We start from the raw sequence: 25,824 nt of genomic DNA, 5'->3' as shown, positions 1-25,824 counted from the left end.
AAATCTTTATAAAGGAAATTAAACTAAGAACAAGACATTTTATATATCTCTGGAAAAAACGCTTTTACGCGTTTCCATGAAATGGAATGTGGTACTTTTAGGAACTCGCCGGTCCCTAGAGCGTCTAGTGCACACTACCATACCGACATACTCGCTAAAAATTAGCGGTACCTATCAGTCTCTTCAGAGGGCATCGCGAGATAGCTTGCTCATGCTACAGTTACAACGGTTCATCTACCTTTGCTGGCCTCCTAGCTAGAGGGGACCCCGAGGTACAGACTACTCCTGGTGAGAGTTACTGTGAGGATAAATTGTTCGTATAGCGCTGACACTTTATTTCCGGTGTCCCTCGGCGAAATGGGTCAGCAGAGGCACTTTACTAATACTCCCAGAGAGATCTTCCTACCACACTATGCGGCAAACTCTACTAGGGTGTGATGAGCCGTATCGAAATTCCCGCCACACTCATGGCAGGAGGGCGTCACTCCCACCTCACTATTCGGTGTAGGTCCCTCGCGAACCAATCATGTCCGGTAAGCGCCTAAGTCAACCTGAATATGAGTGTATCGTGACTAGAGAATTTAATTCTGAGCATATTTTTCAATTCCGGCATTACGAAATTTTTGATATATCATTCGGAGATCAAAATAAGTAGTTTTTACATGGGTTCAATTAAATGATAAAAACTTGTTTAATTATATTGTTGTAACAACACAATGTACTAATAAAGGAATATAAAACTTTTTAGCGTTTAGAAAATAAAGTCGCAGAAATATCAAAGCATTCAATGCTTACTGCTAATGTAAGCTGCTGCCGCAAATGTTGACTCAGGTGCGAGCACTGATTGGAGGAATAGACAAATATAAAATTCCTGGCTTGTTCTGAGCGACCTGGAACTTTCGTTTATAGGAATTTTATGGATTTCAAAAATGTATAAGCCATACAGTAACAAAATCAAATAAACTAAAAAAAATACTTAAAATAAATTTTAATCCAGGTTTTAGGTTTTTACGAGCACTTTTGAATCTTCATTTTACAGAATTTAACTAAAAGTAAAGCTATCATAGGTTTGGAATTTAGACTCTACGGAGAAGAACCAGGGAGAAACTCAAATTTCTGGTATATACGAAGCAATACCATATAATATGATGCTACTAATTAATTTTAACAAAATACACCATATATCGACAGTTTTTTAAATATTAATAATATCTATTGCAAAAACTGTTTACTTTATTAGCCGTTATTGGCCTACATGTAATTAGTAGTTTATTTTACAAGGAAAACTTGTGACTATAGTTGTCAGAAGTTACATTATTTTTAAATAATACTCAATATATTTTACATTTACAAAACACATTTTTAATACTCGTAGAAGTTTCGTTGATGATGATAATAATAATAGGATAATAGAGTATGAATATGTTATAAGATCCATTCGGAAACTTTTTGATCTTTAAAATTGATATTTTTCAAGAAAATAAACATTACTTTTGGCATTTATCCTGGATCCTTTTTATTTTAATTCATTTTCCAATTGAATGTTTATTTACATTTTATTCGGAGTTAACTTGCATACACAAAGATGCCTTCATAACATCGAATGGGAAAATGTACCTTTTTTATAATCCGTGTACCTACCGTTAATTATCATAATCATTTACATACTAAGCTAATGGTATTCGACCACAGAAACATTTAAATATTTTACATAAGTAACAACAGTCATTATAGTATCCGGGATCATACATCTTATTATAAAGTAAATAGAATTATATAAATGCCTAAGTAATTACTATTGGAAATGTATAATAATTCTTTTGAAACCTCAAGGGGCAGATGATTTAGTACGTAAACTTTAAGCTTTCCGATATAAACCATGAGCAAATGATATATCTTCAGGTCCCTAACCACCTAATTGTACTAGAGTTTTGGGAGCGAACCAAATGTCTGCATCTACAACTGCATTCTCGGATCCATATCAACGCCACGACGACGAGTTGGCGCGATAGAACTGCTACCATCTCTGCATTATATCTTTTATATATAGTATATAAAATATATGATCTAAACAGCTACTATGGGATAGTAGCTGTTTAGATCATTTTATTTTAAAAATTAATAAGAAAATAATTACTGCACACATAGCTGTTCTAAATACCAGCGTTACAGACCACTCTATGATTTTTCTACAATTAAAAAAACTTAAATATAAATCTTCCACTCCACCCACTAAAACGATAATTGATTTTAAGGAATCACTGAACAGTCTCACGAGAAAGAATCTACCGAGCTTGCTTTTATCTAATAACCCAAATATTATAATTAACACATTGATTAGAGAAATTAAAGATTCAATACAAGAAAATACTAAAGTTGTAAATATTCCTAGAGATAAACGTCCTATTAAACCATGGATTACTCCTGGTATTTTAAGGTGCATTAAAAACAGAAACAAAATGCAACAAAGATTGAAGTCTAATTCAAATAATGACATATTAAAAATTACCTATAAAAGATATCGCAACTTTTGTAATAACCTCATCAAAAAATTAAAGAGAGACTATGATAGAGATAAGTTAATTAAGTCTTCTAAAAATTCTAAAATGCTGTGGAATAACATTAAAGGCATAGCCAACTTGACTAACTCGAAGGTTGATAATTCTAATTTATTAAACATAAAACATTCCCCGGATGCATCGGTTAACCATATAAATAGCTATTTCGCAAATATAGGAAAAAATCTTGCGGAGGAATTAGCTGTGCGTAATAATGACAAGCAACAATACGGTTGTACTTTTAATACATCTCGCTCCCAAACATCATCCTTTGCCTTGATGGAAACTTTTAAAGAAGAAGTAAGCGATGCACTTATGAGCCTTAAGTCTGACAGTGCTCCTGGCTGGGACAATATAACAACAAAATTTTTAAAATTAGCCAAGGACGAGATTGTACCTATACTTTGTCACTTACTTAACTTGTGCTTCTATAAAGGTATTTTTCCATCATCTCTAAAACGGGCCATTATTACTCCAGTGCACAAGGGTGGAGACAGATATGATGTGAATAACTATAGGCCGATATCAGTATTGCCTGCGATATCGAAAATTTTTGAAAAATTGTTAAACAGACGATTAATAAATTATCTGAACAAGTTTGGGCTTATATCTAATTCACAATTCGGATTTAGACATGGTAAATCTACGGAAGATGCTGTAGCTGGTCTATGTTCTCTACTTGTCGATCAATTAGACAAAAAACAAAAATGTCTATGTGTATTCTTAGATTTAAAAAAGGCCTTTGACACTGTTTCTGTCCCCATCCTTGTTCACAAGTTGGAGAGGAATGGCATTAGAGGTACTCCATTAAAACTTTTTTCAGATTATTTAACGGATCGACAACAGATGGTAAGGATAGGACAGTACATCAGTAAAGAAACAACAATATCGTACGGCGTTCCGCAAGGCAGCATTTTAGGACCGACCCTATTCTTGTTGTATATTAATGATTTATGTAACTTAGAACTACAGAACGGGCGGGTTTTCTGCTATGCTGATGACACAGCCATAGTGTTTACCGGAAATTCCTGGGATGAAGTTAAAAAGCGTAGTGAACTGGATCTTGCCAAAATAGCTTATTGGCTAAAAAATAATCTGCTTACACTAAATGCTAATAAAACAAATTATATCTGTTTTTCCATAAAAAACAACATGCAGCCAAAACCAGATTTCTCCATTAAAATCCATTCTTGTGGATTCACAGACACGGTAAACTGTTCTTGTCCAGTAATTAATAAGGTCCCTTATACTAAATATCTTGGAATCACTATTGACCAAAGATTATCCTGGCATTTCCAGATTGAACAGGTAGCTGGCAGAGTGAGAAAATTAACATATATTTTTAAAATCTTGAGGCATGTTGCCTCGGCTGAGTTGTTGTCTAAAATATATCTAGCATTGGCGCAATCCATTATAACATATTGCATACCAATATGGGGAGGAGCAGTAAAATCCAAATTTATTGAGATTGAAAGGTCACAGCGAAATTTATTAAAAGTAATGAATTATAAGACATATAGATTTCCTACCATCGAGTTATACAAAGTATGTAACGTTCTAACTGTTCGACAGCTCTATGTGCTAAGGTCAATATTATCATTACATAAAACAATCAATTACGTTCCAACTACCTCTAACAAAAGAAGAAATATGTTCAACATTCCGACGTTGCCCACAAACACAGCTTTTGCACGGAAGCAAAACTCGAAAACTTCAATCCATTTGTATAATAAAATAAATAAAAAACTAAATTTCTACCCGTTGAAATACTTCGAGTGTAAAAAACTTTTAACTAATTGGTTGAGAGAACTTACCTATGATGAGACCGAAGCCCTGCTTTGAGTGCACTCTCACACACACCCAAACACACACACACACACACACACACACACACACACACACACACACACACAAATAGCTACATACAAACATACATATAGATATAGTTGTTCCTAAATAATCATTTATTTTTTCATTTTCTTTATTTTGAATTGTTAAACTGTTAAGTAAGAGCTGAATGTATTTTTGATATGGAAGAGCGAGATCTCCTGATACAGGTATTTTGATACTTACTAGGAGATCTCAAAACCACTTGTAACTAGCTCATTAAGAAACGAAAAAATAAGAAACGAAATTATGCTGATGGCATTTCTCTGTTGTGAGCTCTTATTCCTAGTCCTAGTGCGGCGTAAAATGGACGTTTGTGTGGTGCTGCGTAGGTCCTACTTAGAGATCTTAACGACTACAACAATTATTTAAATAAATATTCGCAACCAATCAATTATTATTGAAATCTGAATATGTTTTAATTGAGTCGTTACTTTTTATGACTCATCATTTTGTTAAATTATTTCCTTCCCTCTCAACAAATATTATCCTTTAAAAACACTTAACGGGTGTTTTGGCATTTAATTGTAATATATTATTAATTAAGCTGCCTCATTGGACTAGTGGTAAGTATATACGACTATATATCTCGAGAACCAAGGTTCAAACTCTAAGACAGACCATAAACGTTATGATTTCTTTCGTCCAAGGATTCTCACTAGCAACCTAATTGTTGTGACGGGCAATGTTAACTCCCATCGTTCGAAAAGCAAATAAAGTCGTTGGTCCTGTACCTATAGTAACTACGTTTATGTCGAATTGCTGACCCATCAGATTTTGAGAATGACGCACAGGAGAGTGCATCTTAAATAAAATTAAGAAAATAAATAAAATTATATTAGAATGATATGCAAGATTTAAGCGAATTAGGTCTTTATATTCAGTATAAATAAGTTTTTAATATGCTTTCAAAGACAAATGTATATACGATATGAAATAACATATTTCTGAAATGCGATAACTTGTGAACAGTCTTCATGACATTCAGCATCTACTGGCAAATCTCCAGAGCACTTCAGTGAAACCGTCCCAAATATACAGTAAGTGCTTCCCGTCTTGTGAATCTACCGCGTTAAGCTCAGTTTAAATATTTGAAACTTCAAATCTCAATGGCTTAGACTATAAGATTATGACCAAAATTGCGACCAAGATAGGAATCAGGTTAAGTTATATTTTTTACATAAAAGTCTGATATTTGAAGATAAGTATTTCTAAAACTTAAATCCTTTCCTCAAACAGAGGGCCCAACTGTAAGACATTTGCGTTGGTATCATCCACTCATTAGTTGTTCTACCGCTAAGCAGAACAACATAGTATCGTTGTTTTGAAGGATAAGTGAGCCGATGTAATTACAAGCAATAGGGATTTAATTTCTTACTTAAGGCAGCGCATTAGCGATGTAAAGAGTAGTGAATACATCACCGAGCGCCGTTGGTTGATATATCATTTAAAATACGATAGCTCATAGAATAATATTTAAACTATTCCATAATTTTTCTGAATCTTCAACTAAGACGGAAATTTGAGTAAATTTACCCAATTAAAAAATGTGGTTAAGATATTATACAAGTTTATAATGATTTCAAATAAAAAAAGGAAAAATTATATTCAGGTTTTACCAATAAAACACACCATAACTCATTTTCAAAAATTAAAAGAAAATACAGATTGATTCGTTTACAAATAACCCTCCGGGTTGCAAAAATATGATCAGCACCATTTATTCAAATAAAGTTATATTCACAAAAATATAAAATGTAAAAACATTTTTTACAAAAATAAACTTGCGACAAACTTAGAGAACAAAACTATATTTTGTAAAAATATGTATACATGAACATGAAATTCATGCTTGTCACACGTCTGTCTTTCATGATGTAGTTATGTGTATTGTAGTATTCAGTTAGGTATTCAAAAAATCCATTCAATCCTTTCTAATAGTATAGGTATTTTTTTTGCATTAAATAACATAAATGGAAAATTTTGTGAGTTATTGTTGTATTTAATGGTTTTCCGCAAAGGCCCTTATCTCTTTGACACAGAGTTTTCCTATAATGATCGCATACAAATTACAATAACATCATTAATATGATCAATTATATAATTTCCGCGATAAGTATGATTGACGTTTTTATTATTTGAAGTCTGTTGAAATTTTCTGAATGTGCATGAAGTGAAAATGGAATCTATTCAACAGATTTTAAAAAGCTGTCGCTGATAGAGCTTTTGAACTTAGTAGGTAATATAGAACATAATAATGACTCTTTGTTCGGATTTGAAAAGGTTTCCGAGATAGGTCACAAGTAGCATTACTAAGTAGTTATTGAAACACAAATGATTCGAATAACAATAACAGGCAAAATATATATATACCTAAAATGTGTTTATAAGAACAATTATTATATATAAAATGCAAACAGCTAGCTTATAATAATTTAAACGAGTAAATACATATTACTATATATATTAAAATTGTCATTAGCGAAATTAACCGACTGATACAATTAATGTCCATAGATAATAAAAGGTTACATACAGTTTAAAATCTTATTGTCATAAGCGCGCAGTTTCGCTTACGCTCTTTTGTAATATTTAGAACTTTTTGAATCTTTACGTTAACAAATTGATGGTAAATAAATCAAGATTTTTATTATTACTAGTGGTGAAGGTCGTAAAGTTATATATGCTGCCCTCGACACAATGACTACGCGGCAAGAGTACGTAGACATGTACGAAGATATCGCAAAGGCTATCAATCTACTACAATATTGTTACGTGAGACTTCAATTCCAAGAGGGTATGATCTGCAGAAATACTTTAAAGATGAATGATAGTAAATAATAAGGTCTACTCTGATACCTACAATATATCAAATAGCTTAAGGATTAAAAAAAAAGCATTGACAATTCGATAGGATCAATGTCTAGAAGGGCTTGGGTTACATTTGGCAATTTTCGTTACCTTTATTGCAAAATTGCAAGATGAAGGTTTTCGTCTCACCTGCCATAAGATATTGTACCAAAGCGCAGACACTATTTATGGAACTAGTTCATGATATCAAAGTAGCTCGATGTGCTATGGAGCGAGATAGACACGGACTATCTTTAATGGATAAAATACTGGTCATAACTTGAAAATAAACAGACTAAAGAGACAGTGAACAGGCCACGACCGACGAGGGACCGGTAGCTACTTGAGCGGCCGAATACAAAAGTGGGGACTCCAGGCAGGTGGACCGATCGAACCCTATGTCCAGCAGTACATAAAAATTGGGTGAAGATGAAGTTAAAAAAAGGCCATGTGTATCCGTTTAAACTTTTAAACCGAAAATTATTCGCGCAATTGTACAAAGAACCAATCTAAGAGGTAAGAATGGAAGAACACATCTTTGTCACTGGTGACAGGTCACAAGACAGCTGAATCGAGTGATATGTTTTATTTATCTTCATGACGTCGCAAACGTTCGTGACGTGATTTGTAGTGTCACGTGTCACATAACGATTAGGTGTTATTACATTTTCTTTTAAGCTGCATAACGTTTTTATACGCACGTAGGTGGAGTCGTTCGGTTAGGTACAGATCGATTAACTCCCGAAGGTGATCCACTGATCCCTCAAAATTAAATTAAGTATTTTTTAATTAAATAAAATTAACAATTAGAATCTAAAATAAAATATAATATCTCTTTTTGTTGTGCTCACTCTTAATCTTCTCACGCACACTAAGACATTTTATAAACACGACCGTCATTTACTCACATGAATGCACGCCGATAATATTTTAATGTAGAGGGGCGCGCCTTTATCAGAAAATAGTTTTATATATGGATATAAAATTAACGTTAATATTATAAAGCAAGATACGAGTATCGATACAATATGAGATCATGGTCATAAAATATGTCTTTATAGAATATAATACAATTGTTATGTATCTGATTTAATATAACACAGACAAAAATGAAGTCTACTTTTATGGATTATATATTTTTGTTACAATTCTATTTATTCAACGCTAAACTCTTAATCATGCCTTCCAAACAATAGACAATGAAATCTTAGTTTTTTTTTACCGTATAATATATAAGAATTATTATGATATACATAGTATAACGCTTTCGTAAAAAGGAAAATTCGATCAAAAAATATTTCAACACTAAAACAGAAGAAAAAAATGTTCCAAGATTTTAATGATTAGCATATACAACAGTAAAATAATAATTAAAAGTCAAGTACATCTATTACTCTATGCTAAACGAATACGATACGCCGAATTATTTATATATTTCTTTTATCTGATATAGGAAGGTAAATTGGCAAATAGGTCACCTAATCAAGCGACATAGACATTGGCATTGTACGAAATAGTAACCATCCGTGTTCCGGATTAAGCTACCCCCGTAGCAAATAATTTCCAAGAACGGTTCTTAAGTCATATCATCATCATCCTCCTGCCAATAAAATTGGGATAACCCAATTTTATTTGGGGTCGGCGCAACATGTCTTCTTCTTCCATACTTCTCTGTCTGACGCCATCTCACAAGTAACATTCTTTCCAGCCATATTGTCTTTCACACAATCAAAAGTGATAAAAATCAATTACATTTTTGTGAATAAATTATAGTTTAGTAGATTACTATAGTTCTTGCTAGGCTCGACAAGTACAAAAAGTCAGAGATGAGATTGCCTGGCCATTTAGAATAATTTTGATAAGGAACTAACAATTGTAAATTGATGATACTAAACAAATTATTGAAAAAATTATGCTCAGACAGAGATGAGTGGGTTAAAATATGCGAGGCCCACTTTTGTGCAGGACCCGTAGCAATTGCTACTCGTGCTAAGAGTTTGATGACAATTTTCGTGGTCGAGTAGTGTGTACACCGGTTTTCATGGGTACGCCACTCCGAGGTGTTCGATACCCTGCCGAGTCGATGTAGAAAAAGTTCATTAGTTTTCTATGTTGTCTTAGGTCATATCATTGGGTCTTGGGTTGTTTGTGGTACCGTCGTTACTTCTGATTATAAATCTAGTTCTATTGTTACAAACTATTTTTTACTGTGGTTAACATATTCATATTTTTATGCTTTATTCGTTTTAATAATAACATATTTTTCTTTGAATTGTCCTTAATATTATTAAGCAAAATTAAAATTTCAATCTAAACGTCAATAATTATGCGAGATACTGAAATATTTGCACAATATAATTTTGTGATTTATTAAAATAGTGAAATATCTAAAACAATAAACATTACAATATTATCATTGATGGGCTTAGATTTTAATTCATGGTTAATGAAGATTTTATTAACATAAATATTATAAACTTAAAATCTATACTTCTATATCTATATTAATATTATAAAAAATATTTTCACTGGTAGAAGGCTACATTATTCCTGAGTGCTATAGGGTATTAATTATACTCATATCATATAATTTTCTTTATGGACGATATTGCAACCGTGCGAAGTTGGGGCGGGTCGCTAGTATAAAAAAGAGCCGAATTGTCTACGACTACTTAATATTTTTTAATGGTCAAATTACAAAATTGAAAAAATTGAAATTAGAACAAGTGAGCTTTTTTTGCACTCTAGAAATACTTTAGGATAACTCGATTACAAAACCCAACGCATTTTACAAAATAAAATTTTACAAGTAAACTAATTATTTTTCAACGCAAAACACTAGGCAGGCTTCGGTAGCGTAATAGGTCATGACGCTAAGTAGATTAAATACGACTCTGTAGAAAAATTATTAGTAATAAGGCTTCGCGGCGAGTGCAATTAAAGCGGTGAAAGCCCACTTTAATACACGCGTTTTGGCTTCAAGTAAAATTCTAAATTTAGTATGTAATTTGAAGTCTAATATTGAAAGCCAGAGTATATTTAGGGCATCGTCTAAAGACTCGATTCAATAATTTTAGAATACATGTATTGTTATTTTATAGGACACCTACATTGTAATTCATATTTGTATGCATTTAAGGACTTAATATAAAAAAAATGAGGTAGATAAAAATTCTACTTAGGAATAAAACTCAAGTTTTATTTGCCGGGAGTTTAAAATTATAATAAAAATCTTTTGGAGCTTAGCATAAGATACATTTAGGTAAATGCAAATTAAAGATAAAGTACTCGAAAAACATAGAAGTGCTTTATGAGGATCTGCAACGTTTTGCATTAACAATCTAGGTCCCATGCCTTATTATCAGTAATTTATGCAATATGTAAACTAATGATCGATTTTTAAAGAAAATTTATATTTATATTCCAGGATGCAGTATCCTTGGGCGGTGGTGTTATCGGAGCACTACATATCCCGGAGAAATGGTTCCCGGGATCTGTGGACCGCTGCCTCAATTCGCACAACATCATGCACGTGTTAGTCGTGCTAGCTGTGTACTCCATGCACCAGGTCAGAGCTAATACCTAATAGTACCCATCAGCGTATCATCGAACCCCGATTTTCCTATCTGTTGTAATAAGCCTGTAAAACAAGAAAACAGTATAACTACATAACTATTAAAACTCCACACAAATTTAGCTTATATTAAAACTTTAACTCTAATTATACACCTTTCCAAACATATTTTTGTTGTTTTAGGTGACAACGAAAGACCTGGCTTGGATGTCAAGCGTAGACTGCAGAGCCCCGCTTCACCAGCTCTGACGCAAGACCGACCTGTTATAACTCATAACCCCAAACATGTAGTAACGCTCTTATGAAGTGACTGTATATGACTTACTTGGCGATAAAATACACATATAACTTAATTTAATTTATTAACGAGTTTAGAACGCAATGTAACTGTTTGATCAGTTGGTTAAATAATAAATACCAAACCAATATAGATCTTCCAATAAATCGCCAAGGTAGTCTATGTTCACCCTTGTAAGCGAGCCTGTATTGAAGTGTGTCAATAGTTTTAATGAATGCACAGGTAGGAAAGAAACTAATAGGAAAACGAAAGTTGTCTTTTAAATATATTCTTCGGAAAATATCGGATATGTTTTCAATACAGTATTTCAAATAAACATACAACACTACAAGTTCTACGAGTCATATTATATAAAAGAATCAAAAATGCTAATAAATGCAAAAGGAAACCAAAGTTAAGAGACAATATAATGGCCTATCGATTCGTTTTCCGAACAGAAATGTAACGTGATAAAGCATTTTTAATGTTTTGATATATTATCGGAATAACATTTAAACCATACGAAGTGAATCGTGATCTGTTTTTAATAGCTATAATAATGATAGACTTAAGATAATGAGTACAATTAACGATATTGTTCTACACATTACTGTCCGAAACCTTCCGTTGGCTTTATACTATAATTATAAAATTAATCATAAATCACAAGGTGTATTTTCCAAAACCAGTCCCTTGATGTAAGTAGATTTAATTCTAAGCCTAAAGTGCTTTGTTCATAAGACGCTAATTGTAGAGTCGTTCGTGAAATAGAATTTCTTATAGGCAATAAAAAGTAATTCTTAAAAAATTTGACAATATAACAATATTTTAGACGCACCAGTAGATCTGCAGTAACACATCATTCTAGACTAGGGGAACTCGTCGCTTTTAATTGTATTTTATTTTAATTATACAGTACTAGTGACATAACCATAACTAAATTGTTTATTAAAAATGACGTGAAGTTGTAAAGCGCTAGAGTAGGAGAATAGTTATAGAAATCTTAAGAACAATTAAGAAATTAAGTAAAACTGGAATATATTTCACTTCGTAAAGTTTGTCAAGAGTTTGGGAAATGCTTTCTTCTTTTCGAATCACTTTTGAGTTTTGAATAAAGCGCTGTTTTCTCTCTTTTTAATACAGTTCTAGAACTGAGGGCATTTGATCGCTTAGCATCTATTTCGTAGCTAGCAATCTTTTATTAGAACGCAAATCTATACCTTGTGATGTAAGTAAATACATATACAATTATATATTTACTTTATATATTTACTTACTTTGTTTTGTCTTTTGAAATACTTTTTTCTTTTGTTTGAAATTTATAAAGATAAAATTAGCAAAATAAAATATATTTTTGCTAATTTCTCTGTTTATTGTTAATAACTGTAATGAGTTATTTTAGATGATTTTATTCACAACACACGTACATTTTATTTCACAATTAATAAGTATCAGATATAATAACGTTAACCGTTCTAATACGCTTGTATTTTCTTTAGTCTATACTAAAATATAAGAAGAGATTATAAATTTTTTGAAATTAAATACGCTTCCAAATAATCTTGCTAATCTTGTTGAGAACATATTTCGTCCGATAGCAAATTTAAAATGTTCGAAGAAATGAATCGCTTTTCACTGCCCTGTAACAATATGGGAATACTAAATTGCAATTTTTACCTTATTCCTATGGTCATGTAACTTCTAGTTGTAATTTAACAAACGGTTTCATTAGCGTAGTTGTAAAGATACATCTAGTAAGTAGTTAGGTAGTCGACAAGCAATAATAGACAATTGTTAAGAAACTTGACAAAAGTAGATACATCACACAAAGTACACAGCATTCATAATATATTTATTGCTACTTTTGTCAAAATTCCTTTATTTCGATTATTATTTACGAAACTCGTAGAAGCCAAGATGATTGTGGCTTTATTAGCTGTAATCTTAATGAAGTAAAGATACACAGAGGTGATGACGATTTTCCTAATGACGCCATAATGAGGCTGTTTCAATAATATTTTTGGAAATCGATAGTTGACCTTAATAACTATACAACAGCGTACATGAAGTATTAACAAAGTCGGCATCAAAAATTACTATTATAGAATTTAATTTTAAAATAAAATAAGCTATATTTATGAAAAACCGTATTTACCTTGCATTTGAATATTTGTTATTATTATATATTTATAGTTTTATTATTTTTTTCTAAGAGATCTATAAAACTCATTTAATGCGGATATTAAATAACTAAATCAAAACATTATTTCTTATTAAATAATTTAATTTAAGGTACTCTTAAAAGTGTCATGATAGACATTATCCATTATATATACATATATATCCAATATTTCGACTTGTAACCAGAATTGTAGCGTTTTTATTAATTGAGCTGGAGCTGATGGTGACCACCAGACTACGACAAAAGGAAAGTTATTAAAATCATAATCATTTAAAACTTATTACAACATAAATAGAACGAAATAAGTCCTACCTAATTTATGCTGTAGAGCCAATGATCTTTGACTAAATAATTAAATTTAAAATGTGTTTATGCTGTTGTATGTAAAATAATTAATAATTATAACAAATACTTACGTCGCTAAGAAAAGAAAAAATTGCAGACCCAATAGTAACCGCGAATAACATGTGATACGTATATTGACCAAGGCAACTAAAAAAAAAAAAGTGTTCTTTAAAAGTAACGCATAGTAATTCACTGTGTTTGTAATCTAGATTGATTTATAATTAATCGCACGACACTGTGAGGAAATACTTAGTAAACACAGTAACGTGTAGTTAACCAGCAATCTTTCCTACTGAGTTCTATTTTAATGAAAATAACTTTTATAAGCCTACATAATAATTTTGTCAAATGTCACATAATTGTTAATTTCAGGAAAAAGGGTTTTTTCATTGTACATTCAAAATACATGAATGAATTGAATATTTTTATTGAAACCACTTTAAAAACCCATTTACGTTGAACTTTAAGAAATATATCGAACAACAATTCTGAAAGTCAAAATATAGCCGAAGCTATAAATTGGTAGAAAAGTCATGAATTGCCTAGAACAGTTAGTTTAAAATCGAATGATGTCTTCAAGTATTATATCGTTACAATTGCCGTGTATGAAAATTGTATTGTTTCCCAAATGGTGGTCATGTAAGTCCATAGTCGTCAAATTTACCAAGAAACTATAATGTGACTAAATAATTTCGAACCAACGTGACTATTGGGATTTTTCTTTTAATGTACAAATATTACAATTGATATCCTTATAATTTAGAGTATTATATTCCTCAACAATAACGTTTATTTCTATACAAAAACCCGTCAATAAGAAAATTTTTTAGGACATGTTTTTTTAAATGAATAAAACTACAACTGAATACGAATATAAGGTTGATTTTTTTTTCGAAAACAATTAATGTATAATAATATCTCTGTCCACTCTCGTGCGATGTTTGGAAATTTCTCTAATATCCGAATACGTTTGATTTTATTGTAAAGTGTTTTTTGCGATAAACAAATACAGTTCGGTTGCGGTACAGTGAAGCGTCTACCGAATTAGCGCTTTTGTTGAGAAGTGTTTAATTTAAAAATAAAGTAATAATAAATTAATTGAGGTTCATAGTGATATAACAAAGCAATACTCCAGTATTTTAAAATATTAAATTAGAAATATGTTTGTCGATTATATCCTAATGAGTGTTGAAACAGTTACGCATCAGTTCATTTATCTTGGAATTTGTATGAATATGAAATAATATTGAATATTTCAAACTGTAGGCGTTGATGAGAGTATTAAAGTTTATTTGAATTTAACTAGTGTTGTTTTATTTTTAATATTCGTCTATAGTAGTAAAATGAACATAAGTTATATGTTTTTCTTTCAGCATATTCTATAATATACCGTACCGAATCGCACCGCGTTATCCAAGTTTTCTACTCATTTTCACATAGTCGATAACGGACATACTATTCCCTACTTAAGAAGCAAAAAAATGGGTACGGGATTATATTTGGTATATTAATCTTAAATCCCGATGAAAATAAAGAAAATGCATAATCGAAATTAACTACAATGAAAAGCAATTTGGACGACAGTTATTATAGATATATTTATATTAATTATGTATGTATTTTACACGACAAGAATAATGTCTTATTTATCTTACGAGACCTAATGATTATATAAATGGAAAACACTGATAGGTAAGGGAAATATGTATTTATTATCACGTAAAGGCGCTCTTATATACACTAGCGTCAACGTTTTACATAAAGAAAAGGCTCATTACTCACCGCTTTGGAAGCCTAGTTTACTATTTCGACCCAATTAATTCTAGTATAATGTAATATAATGCACAGAGGTTCTCTTTGTTATTAAAAGCTTTTATAACACTTTCAGTGTTTTTTAGGTCAAATCATGCAGACTGCTTAGAACCGTTTTCTCTCATCCGACGGATTTATATTTTTACAAACTACTTCAGTTCCGATGAGAATTGTTATTCTAAGTGACCTGGTTACAAACACCCAAGATCGGTTCCACAAGATGAGACGCCTTAATCTTAAACGCCATAACATCATAGATATACGTTTTCATATAAAAAAAATGTTTTTAAGTATGATTTTTAGTATTAATTTATGATTAATCAATCCGTCATTTGAAGCCCACAAGTTGAAAGTTTTTATTGATATGGCAAATATGATTTAAACAATCAACATAAGCGACTTACGGTTTTGAGAAACTGCAAGTTATATGCATAACAATATATAAAGATAAATCAATATTTTAAATCACAAATTCTCTTTTCAAAGGAATCAACCATGATATATACTTATTTTTCTTCAGCCCGGAATTCAGTCTTATTAATATGCTTAGGTTTTTCATTAAATATACATAAGTATTATAAAACTAGGAACCAATATTTTTTTTTATTTGTTTATTAGATAATAATAATTTGATAAGTTTAAAGTCAAATTATGACAATTTGACTTTCGAAGTCGAATAGAATCCGAATGTAAATATTTTATAGATGTAGATCACCGTTCAAATTGTTGAAATAAATATATTATATATTTAAAATATTATATATTTTTGTTCAGTCAATACTACAAACAAAATAACAAAAATATATAATATATTATAGTAACAAAGACTGTTTATACCTTTTTACCGAGCCGACAGGAATTCCGGACCTCCAGATTAGCGGCCTTATAGACTTGGCACTTTGACGGCTAGGCTGTTTACCGGAAACACAACAATTTCTTTAGCACTATATAAACTAAGACTATGTATACGCCTCTTAGCTACAGTATCAATTACGTGATTAAATGATACTGTATAATGATATGTATATACTGATACGATAATAAAAACGGAATACGTAGGCGCGGATAAGCACTCTGAAATAACTAACAAATCAATACACGACCCTCCTTTAACGATACATAAACCTACGTAGGTTCATTGTTTCAGTAAATATGAATCATACAAAACCACACGCTATGCAATAGATTTAAATTGATGTCGCTGTCATACGAATACCCAGCCGTTATAATATATATAACAAAGATTTCTTTCTCAGCATATTCAATTTTTATATTTTAAAAAGGTAAAGTTAAGGTAGGGTACAATACAGATTTACAATACCAATGTAAGTACAAAATTAAAATGAAAGCGGATATAAACGGTTATGAAGATTAATCAAAAACTGTTTGTTCTGCATAATGTAGCCAGCTTTTAGCAAATCGCAACGCAATATATAAACCTAGGTTTTGTTAATCTTTACTTCTATCATTGAAATATATGAACTTTGAAATACGTACACTATGTAAGTTTGTATCTATTTTTATTTTAGAGGTATCCGGCATATACTCTACACATACATAATATCCCTCTGGCGTGCTTATTAAACACACTACTGAACCAATCATACAAAATAATAATTTCCCATAGACAATTTTTACTACTCCTTACTGATTTGATATATTCTTAGCTGTTTTGTATAATAGCATGAAATGTATTTATGACTATGACATTTTAAGTACGTTGCACATGATTACATGAAATATAATAATTGTCCCAACTGCGTTATTTCTAACGTGATACTGCACTATTACGCATGTTACTTGATTCACTTGGAACACAAACAATAGTCGAACAGCCTCTTAGACGTACCATATTTTTAATGAAATCACTTGTTTAAAGTTAATTTTAACACATCATAGATTTCATGTATCAAAAACTTATCCTAAACAATATAAAATTTAGAAAAAAATCTTTTACGTAATCACTTTCGAATGCAAAACATTTGAATAAGGTAGAAATTTTGCCGGGTGTTATTTTTATGGATATCGCTCAACAACTGCCTGTAAAGCGCTTTATAAATATGACACAAGGGGAAGAGAAAAGTTGGAAGTTGGAACACAAGACAATCATCTAATGCAGCGCCATGGTTTCCGATTTATATACAAAAACATAAAAAGATTAAGATACTACAGAGGGTATAGGTAAGAGTAGTATTGGTATTGTCTTGAGTTCGGGGATATTTTGGGGATAATTCAAAAATAATTATTTTCATAATATATGTCATATTCGCAACATTAATATCCAAAGTAGACTGAGTACTTTTTAAAGATTAGTCAGTTGGCAGAACTTCTACATCAATAATAAAATACCAATTTCAAATAAATAATCGAAAAAGTAAAATTATACAATTAATAAACTATATAATGTTGAAATCTTCAATAAATGAAAAGCCTTTATTTAAATACAAGCATAGCCATCATATTGACCCCTCCATACACATACTGTAAACCTGTCCGAAACGCGCTGATTCTTCTGATATAGGTTTAGTAGTTTTTGTCACTTAGGCAAAACAAAAAAAAGTCTCTCAAATTATAAATATATATATTAATACAACGTGCAAGAAAACGAGATAATAATATTATAATAATTGCATTATTTACTCTATAATTTATTCATTCGCCGTTATATGTGTCAACAGTAAATAGAACATAATAAAGAAGACTAGAATATTCTAATACTGTACTACTGTACCTATTAATTTTTTATTAAATCAGGTTTTATTTCAAACGATTCTCATAAGTTTTTATTATAACGTAGGCCGACCGTTAAATAAGCAACCAGCCAGATAGTAAGTGTTCACAGTCGTCTATAGGCATTGGGGCCATTAGAAATATTAACCATTTCTTATATCACCAATGCCCCAACCAAACTCAAAAATTAAGATGTTTGAGCCTGTAGTTATTACCAATCCAACCGGAACACAACAATGTTGAGTATTGCTATTTGACGGTGAAATATCTGATGAGTGAGAGCATCTTACCAATCGGACTAATTTTAAATGTCATATTTAAAATAATAATTTAGTATATGATTTATCGAATACGAATAATTAATCTTTCGGACCCTTGCAGGTGCAGGACGATCCAGAGGGCTTAGCCAAGTTGACATTCTACAATCGTAATCGCTAATAGAAAACTAAACAAATGTATGGGCATGACGTCATTTCAACGCTAAGTCACGTGATCAAAACAAACGAATAGAAAAGTCGTAGACAAGTTGACAATCGTTTAAAGTGATAGAATTGAATATAATCGTTTCTACAACGATAATCGCTAACTCCATACAAAATGGTAGCCAAGTTACAGTTTTGACAAGCGCTGACGAAACGATGTCGAAGTTTTTTATCGATAACTAAGCGATCTTAGAGACTCAATAGTTAACGCTAAAAAAATGGCGTCTTATTTGGTGATCGACAAGTGTTTTGTTTGTTAAACTTATTTTTTTCTATTATTACCTTTTAAAATGCATACTTTAAATATGTTGTGGTGTGCTCATAATGAAGAAGTGTGGCTTAGGCGGCGAAAAAAAGAGACAAAAATCGTCAGTGCATGGAAAACATACGCGAAATGCCGGCAACATTATTTGTGCAGCAATTTCGGCTAGACAAAACAACCTTTGAAGCTCTTTGTCGTGAACTCCGACACAAGACTTCGTTAAAAGGAACCAAAGAGATTCCCCTCAATGTTAAGGTAAGTGCTTAATAATCTTATTGATAATTTATTTATTTATTAAGGACACACCACATGTCATAATAAAAACCTATTCAGAATTAACATAAAGTGTGTGACTCTTCAAGACAGCCACAACAGTTATTTACGTTACAGTTATATAATAATAACATAAACAATATTTTTACAACAATAAAAATTACTCACAATAGAATATTGTATTTGATATTTATTTTTTAACGTAACTATGATAAATTTCATTTCCTGAATTGTTGTGTGATTGTAGGTATTGTGCACTCTTAGTTTCCTAGCAACAGGATCCTATCAGCGAATTGTTGGGGTTTCTCAGCATCTTGCCCAACGGACAGCTAGTCGGTGCATAAGACAAGTCATTGATGCTTTGAACCACTCTGCTATCATGGAAAAATGGATCAAGTTTCCGAAAACACGACAAGACAGAGCATTTATAAAACAAGAGTGAGCATTTAAAGTAACAATATTTAATTTATGAAATAAATTTAATAAACATAACATTTTAATTTACGAGGTTCCAAAGAAGATTTGGCCTGCCTGGTGTAATTGGGTGCATAGACTGCACCCATATAGCTTTGGTAAAGCCCAACCATGAAGAGCATCTTTTTTATAATAGAAAAGGATATCATTCCTTAAATGTTCAAATGGTAGATATAATTATTATTTATATTGTACGGCATGTTAGAGTGAGATATCAGTCTTAATAGAGGTTTTATTTTCAGGTTTGTGATAGTAATCTTTTAATTTTAAATGTAAATGCAAAGTTTGGTGGAGCTACACATGATTCACATATATGGTCTTCTAGTAGAGTTGAATTATATATGCGTGAACTTCATCAAAATAATGAGCAGGTATGGCTCTTAGGTAGGTATTTATAATAATAAAAAGATCTAATCTAAAAGAGTTTAATTGTGACTAACCAAATTTTAAAATAATTTTCAGGTGACTCTGGATATCCACAACGTCCTTGGCTTATGACACCTATCCTCAATGCAGTTGAAGGTTCTAGGGAAGAACAATACACTCGATTGCATGTGCAAGCCCGTAACTGCATTGAGCGATGTTTTGGATTACTCAAAGCAAGGTGGAGATGTTTGCTTAGAGACAGGGTTCTTCACTATCATCCTCATGTAGCTAGCAAAATTACAATGGCATGTTGTGTATTACACAATATAGCTTTGCAAGCTGGGCTGCCACCACCACAACCACTTTCTGCTGCACATGACAATGGGGATGATACAATAATGCAAGATCCCACATCCACTGTGTTTGTAGGTAGCCAGAGTGAAGTAATCCAAGGAAGAGCCATGCTGAGTTGTTTATTGAATAGGATATAGTAAGATTATTTTAAGCTTTAATATGAATCTATTTTACATTTCTTAATTATAAATTAAACTTTTATACTCTATACTTAATTTATTTTCTGTAAATATTAATCAGTTGATTGTATTGTGAACAAGTCTGGGTAATTTTACTTTAAATGTAATTTATTTAATAATAAAAACAGATTTATTATTACAACAAATTTTTTATTAAAACACTAACATATAATCAAATAAAAGATGTTAAAATATAATATAATATAAATAATTTAGTATTATTGTGTAGGTAAGAACAAAAAAAGAACATTTAGGTAAAATCAGGTTTCTTAAATGCTACAACAAAATTAAAGTAATCAATAAATAATTAAAATACAAACGAATATGAATGTATGAATCAACAAAATTAAAAATAGCTGTAGAATTTTGTTATACAAACGGATACTTTGCACCAAGGATTTACTAGCTTTGTGGAGTCAGAAACTTAAAAAAAAACTAATACTGTAGGCAATTTAAAATGTACGTAAGCCACAGCTGAGATCATTATTACTACATTGATATTTTATGGGATAATATCTGTTGAAGGCAGTGATGATGGTCTCAACTGTGGTAAAATTTCTATTAAATTGACTACAGTATTAGCTAAACTGTTTAAAATTTCGTTTTGCTTTTCTTGGACCTCAATTCTTTTAGACTCTAGTTTTAATCTTTCCAACTCCCTTTGATGGTAATTTTTTTCACGGTCTGCCTCAAATTGGAGCCGGCATTTCTCAACAGCCACAAACTCACTTGTGGCTCGTTCAAAGGGTGTTTGAACCCGGCGTGTGCGCGCTCGGAGGAGCCTACGGCGCCGCGGAGTTGAGGTGGAAGACGCTGAAGGCGACGGATTTGCCTGATGTCGCTGCCGTTGAGGAGCACACCGTGACGTGGAAGCGGCAGGTGTCGTCGCTGACGGCACCGGCGAGGACGTAGTGCCGGGCGGCGGCGTTAGCACAGGTGGTGGACGTTGTTGTGATGAGGTGGCAGTAAAGGCTGATGTTGTTGCTAATAAAATAAAAAACTATATTTTAAATTGGGCACAAATAAATTTATTCAGGCAAAACATTGTATCTTTAAAAAAAAGGTACCTTGTATAGAGCATGAAGGAATAAAATCCAACATAATTTCATCCGTGGCTGTGGTAGAAATTTGGGGTGGACAGACCGTACAAGTAGAGTCTCTGGTCGGGGATGGTTGAGTGTTTCTTACTGATGGTTGAGCCTGAAAATATGAACAACTTGATAATTTTTATTTAAAGAAGAAAATACACTAGTAAGCCAAGACCCCAAGCAAAAAAAAAAACTAGCATCAAAGCCTCTCTCTATAATTCCAGCTTGACCAACAACAGCAGTCAAACCCATTATACACAACACCCTCTCTTCTGAAGCAGTGAGAGTTTGTCTGCTGCTTGGACCACCACCAGTACCAGAGGCCTCACGACGTATTGCTAAAGCTTTTTTCTTAGTATTAGCTTTCCAGTCTGCCCACACCTGGATATTATTTGTTAATTTTTGTTATTAATATTTTCATCAATTATTTTATAATTTTTGAAATAAGCTGATTGATAATAATGAAGTGAATGAATGATAATTATAGAAAACTATAAAATAATATTTTTAGGGGGGTTTTATTAGAACCATACTTTTTTCCACTTGTCCCTTGGTTTTACTACTCCTCCACCTATGGAGTTTAATAACTCTTCTAATTGCTGCCACAGTCGGTCAGCTTTAATTCGGCCTTGTGGCCCTTGCTGGGGTCTCGTTATATCGCCATAACTAGAAGAAGTTAAAACTATTTCAGACAAACAAAGGGTCTATTGATTAAGTAAAGAATTAAACACAATTATTGATTGTTTCGTAAGTGGTAATATTAGTTCCTATCGCGTATCGCGTCATTGTTTATGTTTTAAACTTTCAAGTGCTACAGTATGATAGATTTTCAAATAACAAAGGAATATATTTACGAAATAACTAATAATTTTACGTACCTTTCCATGAATTCCAGTAAAGTTGCAAACTGTTCTGGGCTTGCTCGAGATTTATATTCCATTCTATAAAAGTTATCACATCATTTAAGGTATCGGTCATACTTAAGCAGGATAATAAAATAAAATTTCGAGTCACAAGTAATGTTTAAATTTACATTCGGCACTGTGATATTGATATAAACCAATTACAAGGAGAATGTATACCCACCCTATTTAATTTACTTATTTTTTAACACTTCAAATAAATATTCTTCAAACTTCAATTCAAAACAAGAGTTGATCCCGCGCTCAAAGTACACAACTGCGACTTTGACGTTGGTTTGACGTTTTAAAGATCGCTCACCATAGACTAAAGTGTAGGTTTTTTCTAAGTTCATTGTAGAATGAGCGATCGAATCACTCGTGTCAATTTGGCTAGCTACTTATCGTTTTCTATAATCGCTTACGCCGAAGCGTTAACGATTGTAGAAAGAGATTCGATATGAAACGAATGTAACTTGGCTAGGCCCTCAGATTAGACTTGTAGAATACGATAGGAATGCAAAGATACTGTAAGTATTTGTATAATAATATATAACTATTCAGTATTCAGTAGTTCATTACTCATAAGTAGTTCTCTAATCTGGGTCTAATATCACAAACTCACAAGCAATAAATTCGTCTGAGTAATTTTGTATCTTCTAGAATACTTAAGAAACATGGCGTAATTAAATGACGTCATCAGACACGTCTCTTGAATGTGACGTGCCTTATGACGTCATTTTGCTGAGAAACAAAAATATTTCAAAATAATAAATTAATTTTTAACAATTAGCAAGCGATATCATAATTAATCTGTGTACGGACTTATTATCATATATTTTCCTTCTGATTATAATATACATATATATAATCCGACATGTCTATTATTATTAAATATGTTATTGACATTCTTCGCTAATGCAGATAATGCATGATTGAACAGGTTACATCTTGTACACGGCACCACTATTGTGCTTGACGTATTTTTGTAAATAGTTTGAATTTGACTAAACGTGAAAGCGGTGCGGCCATAATGAAATATGATTGGTCTTCAGAATATAACATACAGAATCTTATCATTGGATCCGTAATTTGTCGGATTACAAGGTACTATTTTGTAAAAAAAATCCGGACTATAGGGTCTTAAGCAGTAGTCTATAATTCGACAAATTCGATAGTCCGAAACTGCCCTGCAAAACGTTTGTCGGATTACCGGGGATCAATTGTATTTCATTTGTAGGCGGACTAGCAAATGGGCCACCTAATTATATGTGAAAGCAGTGGTCCCAAAGACATTGGTACTAAGAAATATTAATCATTCCTAATAACACCAATGGATCACCAGCCTTGAGAACTAAGATTTTATGTCCTCTGTGCTCGTAGTTACACTGGCTCACTCGCCCTTCAAACACACGGAACACAACCATATTAAGTATTGCTGCTTGGCGGTAAAATATATATGTAATATCAAATTTTATATAATACATCATTATACTATCAGCTATCTCCATATCATAACAATAAGAGCAGAAAAAGGGAAAGAAATATAATTATATATACATATAGTAAGTTATTTTGGTATATGTGATCACAGTAGTATCACAAAGACTTATTATTCATAAAGTAGAAACTTAATAAGTAATTTAATTCCGTCAAAAATGCGATAAGATAAACTTTTATCTCGTGAACTCAAAATACATGTTATAGGTTTGTATTCGTATAGTTTCCGAACAATATATATTTTATGCACATATATTGTAATTGAAAATTAATACATATATTATACACTTACCTGAGTGATTTTTGATTGAAATCCTTTTGAGAGTGGGTTTCTTTATTTAAAATCACTTCTTACACCATCAATAGGAGAGGAGGCATAATGATAAATACGGCTATACTCGAACGTCGTAGGGATCTGTTGGATTTTGAAAATTGGATTAAAATAAAATATTATAAAATTTTTCGATTTTTTTCGAATCTGAAATCAGATCGGAAATCAGAAATTATATTATTTCCGTTCCTTTGCATTTTTTCCATCAAAATAAAAAATAAATCAACTGTGTTCGAAAAGCAAAGACGAGTTTTTTTTTGACATTTTGACCCTCCCTCTCCTTAACCTCAGCCTAATGAGGTGCTTAAGTATTTTTTATCGCCTTATTTACTATTTTGACTGGCCTGTTCTAGACGCACGATCCTCTATAACGGGCTTATATATGGTGTAGGTACTCCTCAAGATGCAAGGAATCTAAACTCGTGTTAACTTCCGCACTTGAGTAAATCCCAAAATCCCCCTTTGGGCTACCCTAGTACAATGCACCAGCAACCCGCTCACTATGGAGGCCTAAAACCCTAGGAGGACCCTTAAACCTATAGTTTATTACACCGAATCAAAACTAAATAATACAATCCCGTGTCACAAAAATTCATTATCTCGGATTTTATTATGTCAGGAATTTTGGGATTGCCACGAATAGCTCTACTCCTAAATCCCATTGACATATAAGGAATTCTATGGTCTAATCCATTTTCTGTTGTAATTTTCAACAAGAAATTTTATTAAGTTTTTTTTAAGAAATTACTTAGTTACCCACTTACTTACCCATTTAGAAGCTACATATTCTAATTCCGATGTTGCCTCAGGATCCCGGAATGATGTATTAAAAAATCCCGGGATTCAAAAATATGCTCACAACGTATTGCAGACTCACTTGTAACCGGAACATAGCAATACGAACTCTTGATGTTTTGCGATAGACTAAATGAGAAGTTGAAAAAGTTGCCTCGTGATCTAGACACGCGGTAGCGTGTCAGCCAAGTTCTAGCTTTGCGAGAGCTCGTCCGTTTAGGTACACTCATCAGACTTTCTACCATATTGTTGTGTTCCGGTTTAAAGGGTGACTGAGGCAGTGTAACTACAGACAGCAGGGACATACGTCTTAATTACCAAGGGTAGTGGCACACGTCCGATGTAAGCAATCATTAAAATTATTAACGAAACTATAATGTCTATCGGCGGTGGCGACCACTTACCATAAGGTGGGTCATTTGCCATTCCGTATACATATTACATAAAAAATAGTTACCACATTAAAAATATACATATTAAGCGTCTATTTAAAATAAATATATAAATACTTATTATATCTAAACATTAAAACGACATTACCGCTTAGCAATAAAATATAAACACTAAGTAAAAACCCAACATAATATCAACATAAATCAAATAGAA

The 25,824-nt window shown here is 32.0% G+C and overlaps 3 protein-coding genes and 1 long non-coding RNA gene across 4 annotated transcripts in view; 2 read left to right on the top strand and 2 right to left on the bottom strand.

Annotated features, from left to right (window-relative positions):
• LOC125067309 (progestin and adipoQ receptor family member 4) overlaps positions 1-12,375 on the top strand; it is a 68,851-nt gene extending 56,476 nt beyond the window's left edge. Inside the window, exons 5-6 of the mRNA XM_047675839.1 lie at positions 10,723-10,863; positions 11,053-12,375. Coding sequence (XP_047531795.1) covers positions 10,723-10,863; positions 11,053-11,118 — 207 coding nt within the window. The 3' untranslated portion in view covers positions 11,119-12,375. The remainder of the gene's footprint in view (positions 1-10,722; positions 10,864-11,052) is intronic.
• LOC125067315 lies at positions 10,474-16,580 on the bottom strand. The gene is made up of 2 exons (XR_007119719.1): positions 16,323-16,580; positions 10,474-10,935 (listed from the first exon to the last, which is right to left on the bottom strand). It is a non-coding gene; the product is annotated as an uncharacterized LOC125067315 (long non-coding RNA).
• A 2,137-nt stretch (positions 16,581-18,717) lies between these two features.
• On the top strand, positions 18,718-20,298 carry LOC125067311 (putative nuclease HARBI1). The gene is made up of 5 exons (XM_047675841.1): positions 18,718-19,214; positions 19,480-19,670; positions 19,741-19,873; positions 19,949-20,077; positions 20,169-20,298. The coding sequence occupies exons 1-5, from the start codon at positions 19,074-19,076 to the stop codon at positions 20,202-20,204; spliced, it is 630 nt and encodes a 209-aa protein (XP_047531797.1). The 5' UTR covers positions 18,718-19,073; the 3' UTR covers positions 20,205-20,298.
• A 542-nt stretch (positions 20,299-20,840) lies between these two features.
• Positions 20,841-22,614, bottom strand: LOC125067314. The gene is made up of 3 exons (XM_047675850.1): positions 22,572-22,614; positions 21,673-21,805; positions 20,841-21,589 (listed from the first exon to the last, which is right to left on the bottom strand). Exons 2-3 carry the CDS (start codon positions 21,704-21,706, stop codon positions 21,108-21,110), a joined length of 516 nt encoding a protein of 171 aa, XP_047531806.1. The 5' UTR covers positions 21,707-21,805; positions 22,572-22,614; the 3' UTR covers positions 20,841-21,107.
• Positions 22,615-25,824: the final 3,210 nt, after the last annotated feature.

This window comes from Vanessa atalanta, chromosome 11 (assembly GCF_905147765.1).
Source record: "Vanessa atalanta chromosome 11, ilVanAtal1.2, whole genome shotgun sequence".
NCBI lineage: Eukaryota > Metazoa > Arthropoda > Insecta > Lepidoptera > Nymphalidae > Vanessa > Vanessa atalanta.
Note: the sequence above shows the minus strand (reverse complement) of the source record. Positions and strands in the feature narration are given on the sequence as shown.